Raw genomic sequence first — 21580 nt, 5'->3', positions numbered from 1 at the left:
GATAAAAAACGGTTTACTGAGATAAAAAAAAAGAATTCCTTTATTTTTATTTTTTCAATTTTTGCTAGGGGGCCCTTAGTGGCTGCGGGGCCCTAAGCGGCCGCTTATGTCGCTTGATGGGTAGGGCCGGCTCTGGCTATGACTATGGAATAAATAGACACAATCACCAATCCCAGGTTCTGATGGGTTGGATACGAAACGAAGGGAAAAGTCATTGAAGAAAGTTTTAGCTTGTATTAGAAATGTAGCAAAAGCCAGGTGCAGACACTGAGACAAAGAGTTATTGAAAACAGGAGATCGCCCTGGCCTTGAACAGTGTGTGAGCTCCTCGCCTACGCATAACTGGGAACTAGTATAATGGAAGATTCCCAATATCTATTGCAAAGCAGCTTCAGCAAAACAAATTACGTAGGATAGCGACTAGAGTAAGGAGGGAACCTTCACACGCCGGCCGAATGCTGATTGGAGTTCGTGTTGCCAAGAGACTTTGTCTAAGTCTGTGCACCAACAAGGGAGGCCACAGTCTAAACCACGGTCCTCCCCATCTAGTCTCAACCAATCATAAATGTACAGGCGGAGGCCTGAATAATACAAATGTATGCACACACGAGGATCAATGCTTTTTTCCGGAAATAGAGTTACAGATTACAGCTCTGCTGCCTGTGATTTCTGGGACCGGACGGAGTCCTTGGCCAAGTGAAATATATCTTTTGCTCTCTTTTAATAAATAGTTAAACTTTGAAGTTGTTTGAAACTGCTATTGACATGTGCAGAAAATGACCTTATATCTAGTTTTCATATATATATGCATTTATTAATTTTTTCCCTAACTTCAATTTTTTTTTTTCCTAGTTTTTCTTTATTTCTTTGTACTCCTTAATTTCTATACGTTTTTGACGCAATAATGCCAATGTTATATTAGGATGATTCACGGGAGGGCAACTTCCCATAAGCTATATGCTTCAGCCCTCCCGCTTCTACTAATTTTGTTTATCTTTGTGTGTATGAATTATACTTTTTTCTTTTTTGGATGAATTAGTAGAATAAAAAAAAAAATAAATAAAAAAAAAAAAAATAAGTTGTTTGTCTTTCCTGGAATAGAAGAACACGACAATAGCGAATAGTTAATTCACATAAAAAATGTGCACCAATAGAGCTTGGATGAATGTGTAATCAATATCATAACTGATTACACAACAGCACAATGCATGACAAAAGTAGTTTTCTTTCATTATTACATCATTCTATAAACATTTTTTACTTCCTTCAGGAGAATAGTGTGTAGTTGCATTATTACTAAGATTCTCTTGTTTTTTCGTTGCCCTTTTTTTTCATTGCGGCTACATTTTTACGTGTAAACATTACCTGCTTTATCAGGTGTACCTGAGTTTATAAGTGTTCAGGAAATGACAGTCCAACAGGACAGCCCTCCTTTTACATTACATTACATTGCATTTATCTGACGCTTTTATCCAAAGCGACTTACAATAAGTGCATTCGAACAAGAAGATACAAACTAGAAGAAAACAGAACCATATAAGTAAATCACGTTTCATAGAGCCAAAATATTTCAAGTGCTACTCAACTAGCTTTAGATAAGCCAGTCCTATTAGTATATAAGTGCTTTGTTAGTAATTGTATTGTTCCTTCCCAGCACTGATAGGTGTGCCTATAAATAAACAAAATGTAACGAAATCTACCTATTATCATCTCTTCAGCTTAATATTTAACATGTTTATCATGTGTTGCTAATGCCCCCACCCTCATGCTAGCTGTTTCCCAGGGTTTACAGTCCTTGTGCTAAGCTAGGCTAACTGGCTGATGGTCATAGACATAATTAACAGACATGTGAGACAATGGTATTGATCTCCTTACCTAACTATCCACCAAAAAGCTAATAAGCATATTTCCGATGATGTCCACATTTTGTTTAAACAGATTAATTTAAATGTATTCCCTGTTGAAATGTTAAGCCCACTTTTCTTTAAAACAAGAATATTGAGCAAATAAAATATGAATAATTATTTCTACAGATCAGAAAACCTTGGAAACAACATCAAAAAAAGAACTGAACTTGATCCAGGGTGTACACAATAGCTTGTATTGTTTGAATGTGATTTATGTCTGGGTGAATGATGTGATTTGTGGATAATGCAGTGCAATCGTTCAGTGTTAAAATGTTTAATGTCTTTCCTTTTTTATATTCCTTTGGGCAAATTAATAAAACACTCTGCTTTTCTTTTGTTACTCTTTTCCCTCAAAACATTGATTATGAACCTTATGGAATTGAATAACTTTCAGTCTACCAGTCAATCTTGAGCCTCAGAGACTAAAACCGTTTACTTTTTCAAAGGCAAGTCCAATATTTGATCTGTTATTTGCACTTGCCAAACAGGGAACTCAGTGTTCAGCAGACGAACGGATGTTTTGGTTGCTCATTTTCACACCCACATGAGAGAAGGAAGTACTGTAGCTGGCAGAACCTTTAAACAGAAATGAAACTTAGCAGTAGAGTAAGGATGGCCAAGAGGAAGGACACACACACACACACACACACACACACACACACACACACACACACACACACACACACACCAGTTGGGAGTGGAGAGAGAAAGAGACAGACACCTACGAGATACACAGCATTTCAATAGCTGAAAGGTAATATCACACTCTACTACATCAAATTACTTTCTATTAATGGTTAGTTTTAAAGGTAGTACCAGAAAATGTTAGATTATCATGTTAAGGTTCTGTTAACCTTTTTACTGATACTACTATACAATGTCAAGCAGAGGTGTGGACTCGAGTCACATGGCTTGGACCAATTTGATGACTTTGGACTCGACTTGACAAAATCACAAAACACTTGCGACTCGACTTGGACTTGAACACCAATGACTCGGGACTTGACTTGGACTTGAGCCTTCTGACTTGAGGTGACTTGATAATTTAATTCAGGGGTCTCCAACACGCCGATCGCGAGCTGCCGGGAGAAGAGCACACTCCCGTCGGGGAGGAGAATCTTCAGCCGCTGCAACTCTTGCTGTGAATCCATTAGTGATGTGTCGGTCGCGAACGAGCCGATTCTTTTGAACGGCTCTTTGGTACGAACGAGGGGAACCGAGTCGTACTTGGTGAGAGCCGTTCTTTTTATCGTTCAATCGTTGGTCCGCACTCACTGCCTGCCAAAATCCACTCGCCTTTTAAAAAGCTTGATTTTGTTCCCCAAACGTATTCTGTGAAGACCCGCCCCTACTCTGATTGGTAGGTTTCAGCTCGAGGAGTGAGATGGGGTGGGTCTTAACGGAATACGCGAGGGAGAGAAGTCATAACAAGTGGAACAGGACAGGTAGACGACGTGTTTTTCGGATGGAAAATGAGCCAAACGCGAAAACGCAGCAGCATTTGGATGCACTTCACCCAAAACCCAGGCAGTGATAAAGCGCACCATTTGTAAAGGCAAAATATCCTTTAAAGCAGGGTCAACAAATAATCTCCATCGCCACTTAAAAACACAGTATCTAATATTAAGAGTTGCGTGAATTTCATTCAAGGCAAGGCAACTTTATTTACTTAACACATACAGAGGGTAAATTCAAAGTACATTCACTGACATGGATGACATGGATGTGGCGCCACCTTGTGTCATGTTTACAATGCAGATTAGGTCTGGCAATACAGTCAATCATTATCCTGGTGAGTATTTCACAGATAAACCTAGTAACCCCGCCCCCTTTAAAAAAACGGCTCTTTTGAACGGCTCTTTGAAAGGAACGGAGCCATAAGATCCGGCTCCCTTCAAAGAGCCATAATTCCCATCACTAGAATCCATGCAGGCAGGGGCGGGACTTTATTTTGCTGAGCCACCATGCGGCCAATCATATGCGAGGACACACTAGGATCATACCATTATGTGAAAGAAGGGTGGGGGGCAGATGCTCCAAAGACAGCAGGTGTAGTGGTACAGGCCAGCTACAGAGCCACGGGGAGCCGGATTTAAATGCAAGCGCGTCGGAAAAAGTCAAGAAATTTGCGGAAACCGAAAAAAGAAGCAGCATCTGGCTGCATTTCAATGATATTGGAGAAAGCAAAGCTGAGTGCAGGATTTGTAAAATGAAAATAGCCTTCAGAGCAGGGTTTTTTTTTGGTAACCACTCAGGATTTATTGCCAGAGGTGGGAGAAGTTCAGATCATGTACTTGAGTAAAAGTACCTGTGTGTAGGAATACTCGGTTACAATAAAAAGTCCTGCATTCAACATGTTACTCAAGTAAAAGTAGAAAAGTATTATCATCAAAATATACTTAAAGTACCACCTGCAGAGGGATGTAGATTCAGGTTTTTTTCTGCATAAAGACCGCCTCGCTGCACATTATCCCTTGCATAAAGATAGATTGTGGGTCCCTTATAACATGTTGTACACAGTGGAAATAAACATTCTGGTTACCTTAAAGGTGGGGTAGGTAAGTTTGAGAAACCGGCTCGAGATCGCTAGAATTTGAAAATACACAACCGGAGAAAATCTGCCACTTCCTTACAGAGCCCCTCCAACACACACAAACGCGCACATGACCAATGAGGGCACGAGATAAGTTTGTGCACAGATGGAAGGCTGACAGGCAGGTAGGCCATCCAGTTATTTTAGCCGGGCCGGCTAAAATGATTGGTCGTACTTTTTACAGTATTTCGGCTTCCACAGATGACATTTTTTAATGGATTTTTTGTCAAAGCACTTAAGATATTCATTGCTATCGGGATGTTAAGAGCATTCCATGGAATATAACAAAAAGTGTATCTCGAGCCGGTTTCTCAAACTTACCTACCCTACCTTTAATATCAGGGATCTTATACATTAAACTCCTTCTGAATCAAACCGTCACCGTAGCCTTACCTTACTGATCCCTCTTAAAATAGAAGAAAACACGTTACTTTACCAGCAGAGAGAAAATGGATTATTAAATGATTAATGTGACTAATAAAGAGCAGTTTGATTATTAAGTATTATTCTGTTGATGGGTGTCATTACATTTGTTGAAAAGCACATAATGACTTGTTTAAGACTCGTTTTGTCAAAGTTTAGGACTTGGACTTGACTTGAACTTGCCCATCCTGACTTGAGACTTGACTTGGACTTGAGCGCAAAGACTTGAGACTTGACTCGGACTTGAGCGCAAAGACTTGAGACTTGACTCGGACTTGCAAAACAATGACTTGGTCCCACCTCTGATGTCAAGCACTTGCAAAATTAAATTCCAGTGTGTTCACCTGCCGTGTTTTAGACAGGGTCTTATCTTACTGCAATAGTTTGTTCCGTAAGTCCGGATGCTTTTTGCTATTGTGATCTAACACGCCCACACACCCACACACATGAGGCTTATATACCTAGAGAGGGTGTCACCTGTAATACCTTTGAGGTACAATTAGAATGTTTTTGTATGTGTTCTTGCTGTTCAGAAAAGGAATGATGCTTACAATAATTAGTTATAACAAAGATACGACAGCATGCAACAGAGTTAAACTGCAGTGGTGTCGATATTGGAATTAATCAAAAGCTATAGTGGCTTTTCTAAAAATGTTTTGTAGATCTTTTGCTCAATAATAAAACCCTCCCGCTATAATATTTCAAAATCTCAACGGATCAGCAGGAAATTATACATACCATACCAAGGATTAAAAAGTAGGTAAATGGTAGAGTAATGCTCCTTTTGAGGTTCATATGCGTGTTAAATCTCTTTGAGTTAATTAGTAGCTTTTATTAAGCCAAGACTTATAGAATAAATCAAGAACAAACATGTTAAATATAGAGCAAATAGCAAATGTTCCTTTTACAAATGAAAAGTTGCTCAATCCCATTCACTTTAGTACTAACAGGTATACGGGGTGTGGTTAATGCAAGCTATATAGGCCTGATTTGACTATAAGTGCCTGGAAAATTAGATGCAAATACTATGAAGTTACTCTTATAATAATAATAATACATTTTATTTGGGGGGCGCCTTTCACAGCACCCAAGGACTACTTACAGGGCATAGAGTAATATAGGGAAATATTAAAACAGTGGATTTAATGAAATGTCAGCCGGGGTAAAACAAGACAAACAACAGGAAATGGACTACAAAAGGACACAAAAGGACACAGGGTGCAGTTAATAATGAGAATGCCAGTTTGAACAGGTGGGTTTTGAGTTTGGTTTTGAATGTTGTTATGGAATCAGACTGTCGGATATGTAGTGGCAGGGAGTTCCAGAGTTTGGGAGCCGAGCAGCTGAAAGCTCGAGCACCCATGGTGCTGAGGCGAGAGCTTGGGATGGTGAGAAGTCCTACGGACGAAGAGCGGAGGGTGCGGGAGGGGGTGTACTCCTGAAGGAGGTCGGTGATGTAGATGGGGGCAAGGTTGTGGAGAGCTTTATATGTAAGTAGAAGGTTTTTGTATTCAATACGGTAGCGTACAGGAAGCCAGTGTAGTTGAGTGAGAATGGGGGTGATGTGGACTTATCTCCATGTATGCTATGGTTTTGCATGTATGATTATCCTGTCATCTGGCAACAATACCCAATGTTGGATAAAATGTACACACCTCTCTTTGCCTTAAGTTATTAATTATTCAAGGTATGAGGACGAAGCAAAAAAAAGATTCCAACAACTAAATAATGAAGTGAGATTTATTATACTTATAATAACTTCTTGATTTTGTCTTTAAGCAGATATGGCCTCCGCTGCAGCATCACCTACCCCCTCACTGGAGAAGCAATTGCAATGCTCCATCTGCCTAGATCTATTTGAGGATCCCGTCACTACAGCGTGTGGCCACTCTTTTTGTAAGAAATGTTTGCAACGTAACTTTAGCCTCAATGTTCAAGCGTGCCCACTATGCAAGCAGCATCTGATGAAAACCCCAGAGTCGAACATTGTCCTGAGAACCATTGTCGAGCAGGTGAAAAAGATCCCGGAGGAAGACGTTGAGAAGTACACCGGAGCGCCCGGCGAAGTGGCCTGTGACATTTGCACAGAACGAAAGCTCAAGGCTACGAAGTCCTGCCTTGTGTGCCTTGCGTCGTATTGTTCGACCCACCTTGAGAATCATTCTTCAACTGAAAGGTTGAAGGGCCACAAGTTGGTGCATCCTGTCGAGAACCTGGATGAGAGGGCCTGTCTGAAGCATGGACGGCCCTTGGAGCTGTACAGCAGAAAGAGGGAGAAATGCATTTGTGTACGCTGTTTGGAAGAAGATCAGGAGGAGGTTGTGTCTACTGAACACGAATGGGACCAGAAGAAGGTGAATTTAAAGTCTTGACAGCGCTGTATTTTAGCTTGAATCCATGTTGTGCAAATCAATATTCAAACACACTTTAAGAAGGTACACAAAGGCAGGGTTTGCTGAGGTATTGACTTGCTTTTTTGTATTTACTACAGGTCAAGCTTGAAAACACAAAGGCAGACTTGCAAGAGAAGATTAAGAAGAGAAAAACACGAGTGAATGAGACTAATACATCTCTTAAGAGCTGCAAGGTAAGCTGCAAGAGAGACAAATGTTAGCTTCCTTGTGTTAACTTGGATTGAAAACCAATCAGACCAGTCTTCAAAACTGGCTGAGCAAGTTCCCAAACAGTGACATTTAAGCGGAAACTTAGTGTTATGTTGCAAATTAAAATGCTGGTACTTGGGCCAGTTGCTAGACATCTTTACCTTTATATACAGCTTACCCATCTAGGCTATTGGGACAGATCTAAAACACCCAACCTGTGCCAGAATTGCTCTCTCCAGATTTAGTTAAACTGTGACCAGTGTTGAAGCAATCCAAATAAGTTTTAACCCTAACCCTGAATCATTTCAGGACCAAATGGAGAATGAGTGGTGGGATATTGACGGTGTGTTCCTAGCTGTGATTGCCATTGTGGAGGAAGCCCAAGCTGCGGCTCTTAAGCCACTAAAGGACAGACGGGAGGTTGTGGAGAAAGATGCAGAATACATCAGAGAGAAGTTGGAAAAAGAGATTAGAGAACTTGAGAAAGCGGTCTCTGAGCTGGACGATATATCTGCGCTTGAGGATCACATCCTTTTCCTTCAGGTGAGAGGAATGGACCTTGTTTGTGTAATACAGTGGGGTCATTTGTTTACTTATGAGGAGCTACAACTACAGTCCAGCTATGTGGCTTGTATGATTTGATCTTATTCTCTGTATGTCTGTTGGTAAATCCCAACATTCTTCCTCTTCCTTTGTCTCAGAGTTACCCATCTCTTCAAGACTTGGACTTCAAAGACTCGACGAAGGTAGAGCTTGACACATCAGTGTCTTTTGGCACCATGAGAAAGACCACCATAGCCATGTTGGAACAAGTTCAACAGCAACTGGACAAGCTGACCTCCATTGGTAAAAGTTTAAATCATGATCATGAATGTTAAAATCTAAAATGTTGACTAAATTGATCTAAAACGGTTTATTTACTTCACAGAACTTAAGAGAGTTCCAAAGTTTACAGGTAAGGGATTTGATCAGCTTTTTCCTGACAATACCTTTACAATAATACACTTCTGTGATCAGATCTTTCAATGAACTCCAATTTGTTGTTAACAGTGGATGTAAAGCTGGATCCAGCCACCGCGCACCGACACCTTGTTCTTTCTGATGATGGGAAGGAAGTGAAAGATGATGGGGAGGAACAGGAAGTGGATGATGCTCCGGAGAGGTTTGATATTTTCGGCAGCATCCTGGGGCTCAACAGGTTGACCTCTGGGAAGTCTTTCTGGGAGGTCGAGGTCACCAACAAGTCGGGGTGGGACCTCGGTGTGGCAAGGGGCGATGCAAACCGCAAGGGAGAACTCCTGCTGAACCCAGAAAACGGTTACTGGGTCACGGTACATTACGAGGATGATAAGTACGCAGCCCTGACAGCGCCGCCAGTTCGTCTTTCACTGGAAAAGAAACCTGAGAAAGTTGGGGTGTTCGTTGACTACGAGAAAGGTCTTGTGTCCTTCTACGATATCAAGGCCCAATCTCACATCCACTCATTTACTGAGTGTTCGTTCGGTGACGAGCTCTTCCCATATTTCAGTCCTCATGTAAAACACGACGAGAACAACTCTGGTCCTTTGATAATTTCTCCTGTGAAACATTGTGAGAAGGATGTCAATGAAGTGAAGAAAGTGCAAGACTAGCAGTTCAAATGTTGTGTGTTTCTGGGAGTTTGGTAAGTCCTGCCCATTGAAGCTTGATGAATTTTCAAAAATTAATCAATAGCAGAGTTGTGAAGAATCTGTAGGATTCGAATTTATAAAATGGTTTGTGAAATTGTAGGTGGAACTATAAATGATGAGTCAGCAACACAGTGTGCTGAAAACAAGCCTTTGGGAATAGTAATGCAATATTAGGGGATGCTAGTTCAGCTACATTTCCCATTAGCATTAGGGTAGCGTAGTAGGTGGTGGTGTAATTGAAAGAGAGTGTCTTTATTTTCTATATTCATGTTTTTCATACTTTATTATATACAACCTTCAACAAAGCTGTAGCTTAATACCAGTAGCTTGGCTTTATGAGCTACTGAATGGGGACATGTTCATATACAGCCATTATACAGGCTAAATGCATACAAAGGTTTAACACTGTTGTATGACCAAATTGGTATAAATTATAGTTTAAGAGTTATTCAACTTAATTACAAACAATGATATCTTCTTTTTGTATTTACTTTCTTTAATTGGGTGGAGGGGGGGGTTATTTTACTGGGCAGGAAATGTCAAGTCTGTGTCTTCATACAATGTACCCTGAATATTTACAACATATACTGTAATAACATATTTTGGAATTATTACATAAATAAAAAATCAACTATTGATAACAAATCAAGTTTCTATTTTAATTGTTTGTACTTTCAGTCAAATTTTCAATGCAAGTACTGTACTTAAGTAAAACATGTAGTTACTTTTACACAACTTGATTATTTTCATGTTATGCTACTTTGAATCCACTACACTTAGTAGGCCAGTTTTTACTTTTGACTCCACAACATCTCTTTTACATATGTAGTTACTATTAAAGTTGCCGATTGAGGTTATTAATACAACATGTAAAACAACACACATTGGAATATCTTATAGTTAAGCTACCCAGTAGTGTAACAGTTAATTCATATACACCTTTACCAACAGCAACACTGAAGTGATGAACACATTAATGCATCAATCATTTTAATACAATTATTTTTAAATATCTGGTGCTTTATAATGGCTATTTTGCATAACGAGTCATTTTACTTTTGGAACTTAAAGTAGTTTTCAATGCTAATAGTTATTTACTTAAGTATCATTTTGAATGGAGGACTTTAACTTTTACTTATGTCAATAATCTAAGTACTTCTTCCACCTCTGGGTACTAATGAACATTATACATGTTTAAATAACTTCAGAAAAACATCAGATGTATTAATTGTGTGTTAGCTCTTTGCTACGGCAAAAGGCCACTTATTTTAGATGCACAGGAAATGAAAAAGAGATTCGTTTCCTCTTCTTTCTTTTTTTTAAGGTGTTGTTACACAGGATATCGTGTGCAGGTGGGGTGATTTTAGGGAACGCGTCAGTAGTTGTTTTTTGTCAGAAACGAAACTGAAACTCTTCAGAATGAACATATAGCAGGAGAGACCGAGAGACAGATCATTGAGAGGATCGCGAGGAGAGAGAGACAAGGTAAAATGCAGTTTGACAGCTAATCTGAAGTAAAAGTACTCATAATGCAGATTTCATTTCAGAATAATATATATGATATGTTTTTTGATTATAATTATTGATGCATTAAAGTGTTATGAAAGCTGGTAAAGGTGCAGGCAGCTAGTTTTAATGAGTTTGTATACTGCAGGGTAGCTTGTGAATTAACTCCAGGTGGAAATAAAGTCGGAATTTAAGAGTCGGATTTCACATCATTCATCAAAATCTGTAAAGTAGCTAAAAGTATTTAGTGGAGTCAAAGTACACCATTTACCTCTAAATGGTAGAGGAGGAGAAGTACAATTTAAGTACAACTTCAAAATCTTACTATAGGATACAGTACTTAAGTACATTCTCAGTGTGAGCTATAGCATCTACAGCTGTTTATGTTGTATTACACTCTATGAATACCGTGCAAACAAACTAATAGTAGACTTTGAATGAGACAGGGCAGCAATGCAAATATGCTGTGGGCCAAGTTTCAGGGCGTGTGCAAACACTGCAATAAACACAGATGGGAGTGTGTGGAAAATATAAATGTTCAATGGGCTGTTCTTAAGATGTCAAAGAGATGTAAATATTTGTTTTTATTTCCAAGTTTGTTCAAACTTATCTTACACAGATAGCAGCATTTTTTAAGATAACAACAGTTACAATGTATATAAGAAATTATTATTCAATAGATAAATGATAAATGATGACTAATAACAAATGTTTTTCTCATTATATAACCTGTCTTTGATATATCTTCTATCTTGAAGTGTTCATATTTGTATTTATTTACTTACTCACTAATTGATCTATCCCTATTTTAAATTGTGTACTGGTTTAACATAATGCTCAGTTACATTTATTATACATACTAGTAAATAATTATCCCTTATGCTGTATCTACGCTATTTTAGTTTACTTCTACATGTTTTTTTTTCTATTTAATTAGCAAGAGGAAGTAGTCAATTCAACACGAAGTACTGCAGAGTACCATTAGAGGGCGACTGATACCTGTTTTACCTCAGTCATACACATCCAGCTTGCAAACATCAGAGTCTTTAATCACATCAAAAAGGACTTTTGGGGACTCATCAGGTGACCATTAAGATCTTAAAATTGGGTTTTTATTTATTCTCCAAATGTCCACATTAAAATTAAGCATTGACACAAAACAAAAGTTGAAATCTGTACTTACTTCAAAGTCAAAGTCAACTTTATTGTCAATCTCAAAATATGTTTGTACACACAGAAAGATCCCACAGTCCCGAGGTATAAAATGAAATGAAATAAAATAAAATAAAGGATATACAATATGTATATAAAATATGTATACATTACTATATCCCAACTTATTTACATAAATAGCAGCGTAAAAAGTGACAGGTGCTGGATGTGGGGGGGGTGTTAAATTCCCGGTCCAGATGGGGCAGGGTGGAGAGGTGAGATAGAGGGGAGAGAGGGGAGAGGTGGAAGGGGGAGGGGGGGGGGGGGGGAGTTTAGCCTCCTGACAGCCTGGTGGACGAAGCTGTTTTTCAGTCTGGTTGTGCTCGACCTCAGGCTGCGGAAGGAGGCAGGAGGGTGAAGAGGCAGGTGGAGGGACTTTCAATTTGAGGAAAATGTATGATGAATACAATCATGCACCTCTGAGCCTCCTGTACACACAGAACATATTGGGTCGCATGTGTTGCTTCTATGTGGAGCACGTCCTCTTCTAATGTTTGTGTGTGACCTCTACAGATGCCCAACACATCAGACAAGAGCATGCAGGTTTGCTACTGCGGATGGTCCAAAGTCACCACCTACCAGGGTCTGAGGACTCACCAGGGGAAGATGGGATGCACACCGATGGGAATGAGTATCCCTGAGAGTGACCAATTCAGATTAACAAGATACACGTTTGCTAACATTGGACCGTCAATCCAAATAGAAGAACCTCTGAAAGATATCTTCGGCCCTTATCTAGAGATCGGTGAGTGTTACAGCTTCTTAGTTATAACTGATGTCTTTCATTAAACTGCTGCAGATAAGGGTCAAATGTAGAAAATATGAAGAGTGACAGTAACGGTTAAGAGCTCTCTCCCAAACATGGATGGTTGTCTTCCACAGAAATAACTTTTTCTAGAAAAATATGGGTTTTCTTATTATGTTTTTCAGATCATCAACAGTTCACCTGGAGAAATGCCGCCTTGGAAGAATCCCGTCACAACGACAGCGGACCAAATAACAGGGTTACTCCAGTCTGGGAGGTATATTCAAGCAAAAATACATTACTTACATGTTCACACACATATTTGTTTTAAATGTTAGTTTTTATTGTTGTGAATTCTTCCACAACACTGGCCCCTTGATTTGCTCTACATTGACAACTAGTTTTCTACCGTCAAAAAATATTTCAATCTTTTTTGTATGTCCTGGTGGCGTGTCATTTACAGCAGGAAGTAGTCAAGACCCCACACAAAATACTCTAGAGTACCCCTAGAGGGCGACTACTCCCTGCCTAAATTCTACAAATCAATGCTTCAAACCGCACAGACCAACATCAAAAAAATAATCAAACAAATACAACGAAAACAATTACTTGGTCTTACTGAATTGAGGAATTTTCATGGCAATAGTTTCACAGAACATATTGAGAAGAAATTGTTGCTTTTACAAATGTGTTAGTGCTTTAAATGTGTGTGTGACTTCTACAGATACCCCAAACATCAGATGAGAACCTCCTGGTTACGACCTACCAGGGTCTGAGGACTCAACAGGGGATGATGGGATGCACACAGAGGGGATATAGTATCCCTCAGAGTGACCAGTTAAGATTAACAAGTTCCCTTCATACATTCGCTAACGTTGGACCTTCAACCTTCGAGCCTCTGAAGTTTGGTGAGTGATAAACAGCTGATTATATTTTTTAAATAGTATGTTTTAACTCATTCAATGTCTGCAAATGATGCATGAGGGCAATTTCAAGCTCTTAAAACTGAATTTACAAAACAAATCTATTCCCAGAGAGTAAACAGATTACTTGGGGAAGTCCCCTGGAAGAATCTCCTCAACAGGATGGCGGACCAAGTAACTCCATTGCTTCAGCAAGGGGAAAGGTATATTCAAGTGAAAATATATAGATAAAATGTATTAAATATATCCATGAAGGAAGAAACCCTAACCCTAACCCATTATAAAATGACAGAATGTACCTGTTGCTTCAAACTTCACCACCCAGACGGCCCCTCCAGCTGCAGAAGCCACACTGAACGACACAAATCAATTATGTATGCATTCATCTTTGTACTTTATCATAGCTGGAAGTTAGGCTATGCAGCTGGTTTTAACAGTAAACCATCCTCCTTTCCTACAGTTGTTACAGCTCAACAGAACTCTCAGCAGACGGCCACAAACTCTGACAAAACTCATCAAGGGCGCTATTTCTCCATTGGTGCACAGGTACAATACATTCCTGTGAAACAGTTCAAAGTGTCGCTTAAATTATATTTTTTGGGGAAAGGTTGGAAAAGCTTCAGTTCAAATCATAAAAGCTTATTTTCCATTTTTCTCTGACAGCCTTCACTGTACCCCATGTCACAGATGTTTGGTACCCCAACCACTCCTGCAGCAGCAGAAGTCCCAGGTAAGGCCACAAACAAATCATATGCATCATCATTATAGTATATTTCTAACTGGATTAACACAATGCAGATGTGTTTAACCCTAACCCATCCTCTTTCCACAATTTCTACAGTTATGAAAACTCAGCAAAGCTCTCTTCAAAACACCACAAACTCTGACAAAACTCATCAAGCATTCAATCTCTCCATTGGTGCACAGGTACAATACATTCCTGTAAAACAGTTTAAAGTGTTGCTTAAATTATATTTGTTTGGGAAAGGTTGAAAAAGCTTCAGTTCAAATCATAAAATCTTATTTTCCATTTTTCTCTGACAGCCTTCACTGTACACCATGTCACAGATGTTTGGTACCCCAACCACTCCTGCAGCTGCAGGAATCACAGTCAATGACACAAACAAATCATGTATGCATTATCAAGTTTGTATATTTGTAACTTTATTTGACAAAATGCAGCTGTATTTAACAGTGACCCATCCTCTTCTCCTACAGTTGTTACAACTCAGCAGAACTTCCAGCAAACAGCCACAAACTCTGACATAACTCGTCCAGCTTTCAATTTCTCCAGTGGTGCACAGGTACAATACATTCCTGTTAAACAGGTTCAAGTGTCAAAAACATTTTTTTTTTTTACGGAAAAAGTTAGAAAAGCTATATAGATATAATCGTATTTCCCACTTTCCTCTGACAGCCTTCAGTGCCCCCAATGCCACAGATGTTTGGAACCCCAACCACTCCTGCAGCTGCAGGAATCACAGTCAATGACACAAACAAATCATGTATGCATTATCAAGTTTGTATATTTGTAACTTTATTTGACAAAATGCAGCTGTATTTAACAGTGACCCATCCTCTTCTCCTACAGTTGTTACAACTCAGCAGAACTTCCAGCAAACAGCCACAAACTCTGACATAACTCGTCCAGCTTTCAATTTCTCCAGTGGTGCACAGGTACAATACATTCCTGTTACACAGGTTCAAGTGTCAAAAACATTTTTTTTTTTACAGAATAACTTTGAAAAGCTATATAGATATAATCGTATTTCCCACTTTCGTCTGACAGCCTTCAGTGCTCCCAATCTCACAGATGTTTGGTACCCCAACCATTCCTGCAGCAGCAGAAGTCCCAGGTAAGGCCACAAACAAATCATATGCATCATCATTATAGGATATTTCTAGCTGGATTAACACAATGCAGGTGTGTTTAACCCTAACCCATCCTATTTCCACAATTTCTACAGTTATGAAAACTCAGCAAAACTCTCTTAAAAACGCCACAAACTTTATTTGACAAAATGCAGCTGTATTTAACAGTGACCCATCCTCTTCTCCTACAGTTGTTACAACTCAGCAGAACTTCCAGCAAACAGCCACAAACTCTGACATAACTCATCAAGCATGCAATCTCTCCAGTGGTGTAGAGGTACAACAGATTTCTGTACAAACAAGCACGAAATGTTAGCAAAGCTTTGTTAAGTTTAACCCTTAAAGTCTCATCTTCCATTTTTCTCCAATAGCCTTCGCTGATGCCAATGTCACAGATATTTGGCAGCCCAACGATTCCTACAGTTAAAGATGTCACAGTGACGAACACAAACAAATCAAGTACTGTTTTTAACTGATTCCTTTAGAAATGTAACTATATATAGATAAGATTAAAAGCAGCTTGTTTGATCCTTATCAACTTTTTTTTCTATACAGTGTTTGAAACTCCCCCCCATCTCAGTACAACTCATCAAAACACCAACAACGTTCGTAGAGCGCTCGATTTCTCCACCGGTGCACAGCAGGTACAACAGGTCTCATGTCTTTTAAATGTCACTTCTTTTATAGATCCATTGCAGCCTGAAATGTATACTATCTTTGGGTCTAGCTTGGAGTGCAGTTGGACTGGGAACTTCCAACAACCACAGCTCAGGAAACTGCCTTCCAATTAAAGGAGAGAGAAAGGGAGAGGGAGAAGGAGATGGAGAAAGAGAGGGAGGCTCAAAAACTACAAAAGGTACTTAACTTTAAAGTATACAATGTTTAATTAGACAAAACTAGCAGTATGAAATGTTTGCCTATTGTCAGGTCTGTAGATTCACAACTATGGTCTAGTCTTAAAGGTCACCTATTATGCAAAATCCACTTTTTCCTGTCGTTTATACATAAACATCCATTTATATAAAAACCTGTCTGAAAATGAGCTGATCAGATTTTGGCCACCTTATGATGTATATATCTGAGACCTTTAATATATTGATGAAAAACAGTATAATAGAGGACCTTCAACTAGTCTCAAATGAAGCTTCATGAAATGTGGTACTGATATCCACGGTGCCCACAGGAAGAATCCTACAGCCATTGGTAGAACTTTGACTTTTGATGTAACGCTATCCATATCTGGTATATGAGAAGTGAAAGTAGTCAGTGTTTGAGCCGTGTATTCATATGAAAGCTGCTCAGTAGCACAGAAGACTAACACTGACACCGTAAACGCGTTAGCTAAATGTTTGCACCAGTAATTATTCAATTGTTTCAAACTCATAGGCTTCCATACAAACACATTTGTTTTTGCAACCTTTGTTGTCACCCCCTACTGGCCATTTGAAAGAATACCTGTTTAAAGAATTTAGCAGTCATCACTTTTCGTACCATGATATCAAGGATTATTGGTACCGTTTTTAAACATCTACAAGATGCATTGGCCAAATTTCTATTGAAGACATTTCTGGTCACTAGATGTTATATCCTTGGGCCATCGGTGTTTCCCAGTTCCCATCTTCTAGTGCCACCAGCAGGTGCATATTTGTTGTTTTAAGGTATTGTCCCATGAGCTTCGGATGGGTTTAAATGACAGTTATGCTCCCCTCAGCTTTTATTGGACCTTACTGTATTGGCAATCTAATAAAAGTACTTTGTGTCTTTATTCAAGATGAGGCAAGACATGATAAGGGCTGATTTACAGCAGAACATTCAGACAAGAGAACAGAAGATTTCTGAAGTCAAATCATCTGTAAAAGCCTGCAAGGTGAGCCGAAGCAGATTATTTAAATGTTCTCCTGTCATTAAGGTTTTTTTCAACATCCTCATCATCCGTTACTCTTTTCAGGGCGGCTTGGATGCCGAATGGCTGGAGATCAACAGCGTTTTCTCAGAGGTGATGAAAGTCGTGGAGGACTCTCGGAAGAAAGCCCTTCAACCTCTGGAGGAGAGGTGTGTGGCTCAGTAAATATCGCAGTGATTTATGACATTAACTGCACCAATGTTAAGGTAATCAATACATGAAACTGCCTATTGTTACTATATGTTATTCTAGGAGAAAGAGAGTGAATAGAGAAGGACTACATCTGGTCAAGAAGCTGCAGAATGAAATTGACAAAATCAGGAAGACCATTGATGAGTTGGACAAAAATGCCGACTTGCAGGTAAGACATCCAAGTTTTTTGCATTTTTCTATCATTTAAACAATTCATTTGGCCTCTATAATGCTAGATGTCAGTATGCATGGACAATATCCAGATCCAGGGGACACTAAAAGGTTTATACTGAGAATCTGACATTTATCCCACAGGGTCTTCCTAAAACATTCCTGGATGAATCTCGAGATTGGAAAAATGTCACTGTTGACACTTCATTCTCCTTTGGGTCACTGAGAACTACAATATCAAGCATGATGGAACAAATTCACCAGGAACTGGAAAAACTCTCTTCTGTTGGTATGTTCTTGACGTTGAAACGTGAAAACTCAAGCACCATTGCTTTCTTTGTGTTTCGTAAATAATCAAACAAGAATGAAGATGTTTTTCTTATTCTACAGGCGTTACATTTAAAGCCAACACCTATTAATTTCCTATTACATATAATGTAATGTTTTTAAATCATAGTAACAATATTTCTCTTCCCACAGAACTCAAGAGGATTCCCACCTTTGCAGGTGTGTGACCCAGAATATTAAGAGAAAATGTCAATAATTAAACATTGTAACCTAGTCATGGTTTGAAAGAAAACACCTCCAGGCACTCACAGAAAAAAAAAGGTTACATGGCTAGTTCATGGCAATAAACAAAGTAAATGGTCAGGTCTTCTTCAGAGTAGCAAATAAAGAGACAAGACCCGAGCCTGATTCTTTTATGCAATCATTCAGGGCTGCTTCCTCGTTGGGTAACATGGTCAACTGGTGGGAGATAATCAGCGTCATTCAGGGGGTGCTCCCCAAAGATTTTACCAACCGAAATAAATGAAACTACAAGAAACAAATCAAATAAGGATACACATTGTTATTTGCAAAGAAAAAATGATGTTTCACAATAAAAATACTATGAGGAAATGTACTCTACAGTATGTGGCAGAAACATGTCCTCAACCTACTTTAAGTGAATGAAATTCCTTCAAGACAAAAATATTTGTTAATTTCAAAATGAATAGGACATTTGCAACTGTCAACTTACCCCACCTTTGACCACTATAAACTGTACATTATATTGTCTTGATGCACAAAAAGGATGGACTTTCTCCACACATATGTGTAATGAAATGTGTACAGATGTTTATTGAGGATATTGCATGGATAAAACAATGACCCATTTGTGAACAAACCTCCAGAGAAAAGCCTTTTTGACTTAAAAACTTAATGGAATAAACAGATTATCCTGGCCTAAATGAAGAAATGTATCGTTACATATGTATTTAAACATAGATATCTTTGTATTTTATTGAGTGACCAGGTTTATATTTGTATTGGATTCGTTTTTTGTTTGTGAAATCTTAAGAAGGTTCTCTCAGCATAACTCTGGTTATCTCCCACCGGTTGACCCAATTTCCAATCAGGACACAAACCTGAGTGATTGCATAAAAGGATCAGGTGTTGCCTCCATTGGCAACTTGCAGCAGATCTGTTGAATGGTTGAATTCAGTTTCATCAGCATTTGTTTGTTGAGTGCATTTCATGTCTGACCCACTGAGCATACCCCTCCTTTTTTGGTAAAAACATTTTCCACAAAGAAACTCTTTTCAGTCTTAAAGTTGGACTTTTTTATCACATAACTCTCCACTTAGTCACTAGAGGCATTTTCTTAAAAAATGTAACCTATGTGTTTTGTTGGTAGGACTATGAACAAGATGTGACCTTAAAAAAAGATTTGGTCCATTCTTGTAGAGCAATATTGTGGAAGTTATACATTTTAAAGCTCTATTCTTCTCAAACCTTTCAAGACTTCTTAATATTTGCTTTCTTTATGAAGTAGTTATACTTGATTATGACAAGTTAAAATTAAAAGCATCAGCATGTAGTTTATGTCATCCATATGAAGTGCATGATGACCCTATTTCTATTTATCTCCTCAACCACAGTGGATGTAAGGCTGGACCCAGCCACAGCCCACCAGTGCCTTGTGCTTTCCCCCGATGGAAAGACAGTTAGAGATGGAGGAAATGACCAAAAAGTACCCGATGCTCCGCAGAGGTTCGACATGTTCGGCAGCATCCTGGGGCTCAACAGGTTGACTTCTGGGAAGTCATACTGGGAGGTGGAGGTCACTAACAAGTCGGGGTGGGACCTGGGTGTGGCACGACGCAATGCAAATCGCAAGGGGAAACTCTCGGTGAACTCGGAGAACGGTTACTGGGTAGTCGTGCATTACGAAGACAAAAAGTACGCAGCCCTGACAGTACCACCAGCCAGCCTCCCCCTGAAAGAGAAACCTGAAAAGGTCGGAGTGTTTGTGGATTACGAGGAACGTCTCGTGTCCTTCTACGATGTGATGGCTCAATCTCACATCTACACGTTTACCGAGTGCATGTTCAGCGATGTGATTCTTCCATATTTCAGTCCACATCCTAAACAAAATGAAAAAAACTCCCATCCTCTGATTATCTCTCCTGTGAAGAAGCAGTTGTAGTTATATGAAGTGAATAGTTACCGGTGCACTAAAAGTTAAAATGCACCACTCAATGTAAATATCAGTTCAGGTGTACATGATATTTCATGACACTACCAAAGGGTTTGAATCTAGGGTTTTGGCCTGGCCATCTGAGATTGTCTCGATTAGTTATATGTGTTAAATAGTTTGAATTTAAACTTTGAAAACGATTAGTGTGTGTACCTACATTATCATTAATGATATTTTAATAATTTCTTAAACCTTGAAAAATCAGTAACAATTTGTTCACTTCGGTGACTTAAAGGTCACCTATTATGCAAAATCCACTTTTTCATCTCTTTTGTACATCAACATGTGTCCCCTCTGTGGAAAGAGACTCTTGAAGTTTCAGGAAAAAAGATTCTCTCTCTTTTTGTCCTGATCCATTTATATAAAAACCTGTCTGAAAATGAGCTGATCAGATTTTGGCCACTTTATGATGTCATAACGATTTTTTGGCTTGTGTAACTATTAGCCAATAACCAACCAAGGCAACCTCCACCGCTCCCGCCCACCTTATCACCTGAATCTCCTCCTAGAGCACCATTGTGTGTGGGGAGTGGCTCCTTATTTTAATCTAAAGTAACAGACAGAGAATCAGCTCTTTTGAAGGTACATTTTTGAAGTTACACTTTTTATATCTCGTTCGTTTCTAACTATACATTTTAACTGAATGGAGAATTTCTGTTATCAGACATGTGTATCTTAAGCTAACAGACACACTAGCTAAGCTAACATTAGCAGGAGCAGAATAGCATCCGAAAAAAACAATTTTTTAACTTCAAACTACTCAAACTCAAACTTTAATCTGTGTTTCCATCGGTCATTATAACAAGGACTGTTTATTGTTTAGAGTAGGAGACCCTATACAGACCAGTTCACTCGCTTTTAAATCCTCCTGAACAGGATCCTAGAATTATCAGACAAACAGAATAAGCTAATGTTAGCGGTTAGCTTGCAACCACACAGATGGATTTCATGTTTTGTATGCAAAATCCACATTTTAGCTGTCAACTGCTTCGACTAAAAAGCATAACATTCATCAAAAGGTTAAATGAAGTACTATGCAATAGAAAATGTACTTGTTTACATTCTACCACTTATCTTTACTTGATATAACCCCTAACTCTTGCACACTGTATTTTCTTTATTTTTTAAATTGCATTTTACAGATCCTTTTTTGTAGTTCCAGATTATCTGTTACACCACCATGCATGACTCTCTCTACATATAACTATTGACGGTTATAACTAAATGTTTTATGTTATTAAGCGAGAAGACATTATTACAAGTTATATTTGGGAAACTTTTATATATCTCTTCAGGGGTCTTGTAAAAACCAAAGCAATAAAACATGATTTACGTTGTA

At 38.9% G+C, this 21580-nt stretch overlaps 2 protein-coding genes across 4 annotated transcripts; both read left to right on the top strand.

Moving 5' to 3' along the window:
- Nucleotides 1-2536: 2536 nt before the first annotated feature.
- Nucleotides 2537-9832, top strand: LOC117498082 (E3 ubiquitin-protein ligase TRIM21-like). 2 transcript variants are annotated; one of them, XM_034150148.1, is made up of 7 exons: nt 2537-2661; nt 6703-7277; nt 7415-7510; nt 7836-8069; nt 8228-8372; nt 8455-8481; nt 8577-9832. In XM_034150148.1, exons 2-7 carry the CDS (start codon nt 6708-6710, stop codon nt 9155-9157), a joined length of 1653 nt encoding a protein of 550 aa, XP_034006039.1. In that variant the 5' UTR covers nt 2537-2661; nt 6703-6707; the 3' UTR covers nt 9158-9832. The 2 variants fall into 2 exon arrangements, with proteins under 2 accessions (XP_034006039.1, XP_034006038.1); XM_034150147.1 differs by having other exon boundaries at nt 2539-2661; nt 6706-7277.
- A 764-nt stretch (nt 9833-10596) lies between these two features.
- LOC117498080 lies at nt 10597-21580 on the top strand. Of its 2 annotated transcripts, XM_034150142.1 has the most exons (25): nt 10597-10681; nt 12428-12659; nt 12845-12936; nt 13384-13567; nt 13694-13785; nt 13875-13956; nt 14043-14128; nt 14246-14312; nt 14424-14509; nt 14627-14714; nt 14801-14886; nt 15000-15087; nt 15174-15259; nt 15372-15438; nt 15646-15731; nt 15826-15913; nt 16010-16098; nt 16182-16310; nt 17226-17321; nt 17403-17506; nt 17610-17718; nt 17865-18009; nt 18201-18227; nt 19643-19733; nt 19904-21580. In XM_034150142.1, the coding sequence occupies exons 2-25, from the start codon at nt 12428-12430 to the stop codon at nt 19995-19997; spliced, it is 2394 nt and encodes a 797-aa protein (XP_034006033.1). In that variant the 5' UTR covers nt 10597-10681; the 3' UTR covers nt 19998-21580. The 2 variants fall into 2 exon arrangements, with proteins under 2 accessions (XP_034006033.1, XP_034006031.1); XM_034150140.1 differs by having other exon boundaries at nt 19643-21580.

Source organism: Trematomus bernacchii, unplaced genomic scaffold (assembly GCF_902827165.1).
Source record: "Trematomus bernacchii unplaced genomic scaffold, fTreBer1.1, whole genome shotgun sequence".
NCBI classification, from domain to species: domain Eukaryota; kingdom Metazoa; phylum Chordata; class Actinopteri; order Perciformes; family Nototheniidae; genus Trematomus; species Trematomus bernacchii.
This window is presented reverse-complemented; position numbering and strand designations above follow the sequence as displayed.

Coding starts and splice junctions, on each gene's coding strand:
- LOC117498082 (XM_034150148.1), top strand. CDS start 6,708: ATGGCCTCCGCTGCAGCATCACCTACCCCCTCACTGGAGAAGCAATTG. Junction 8,070..8,227: donor ATCACATCCTTTTCCTTCAG/GTGAGAGGAATG, acceptor CCTTTGTCTCAG/AGTTACCCATCTCTTCAAGA. Junction 8,482..8,576: donor GAGAGTTCCAAAGTTTACAG/GTAAGGGATTTG, acceptor TGTTGTTAACAG/TGGATGTAAAGCTGGATCCA.
- LOC117498080 (XM_034150140.1), top strand. CDS start 12,428: ATGCCCAACACATCAGACAAGAGCATGCAGGTTTGCTACTGCGGATGG. Junction 13,786..13,874: donor TTGCTTCAGCAAGGGGAAAG/GTATATTCAAGT, acceptor ATAAAATGACAG/AATGTACCTGTTGCTTCAAA. Junction 15,088..15,173: donor CAATGACACAAACAAATCAT/GTATGCATTATC, acceptor CTTCTCCTACAG/TTGTTACAACTCAGCAGAAC.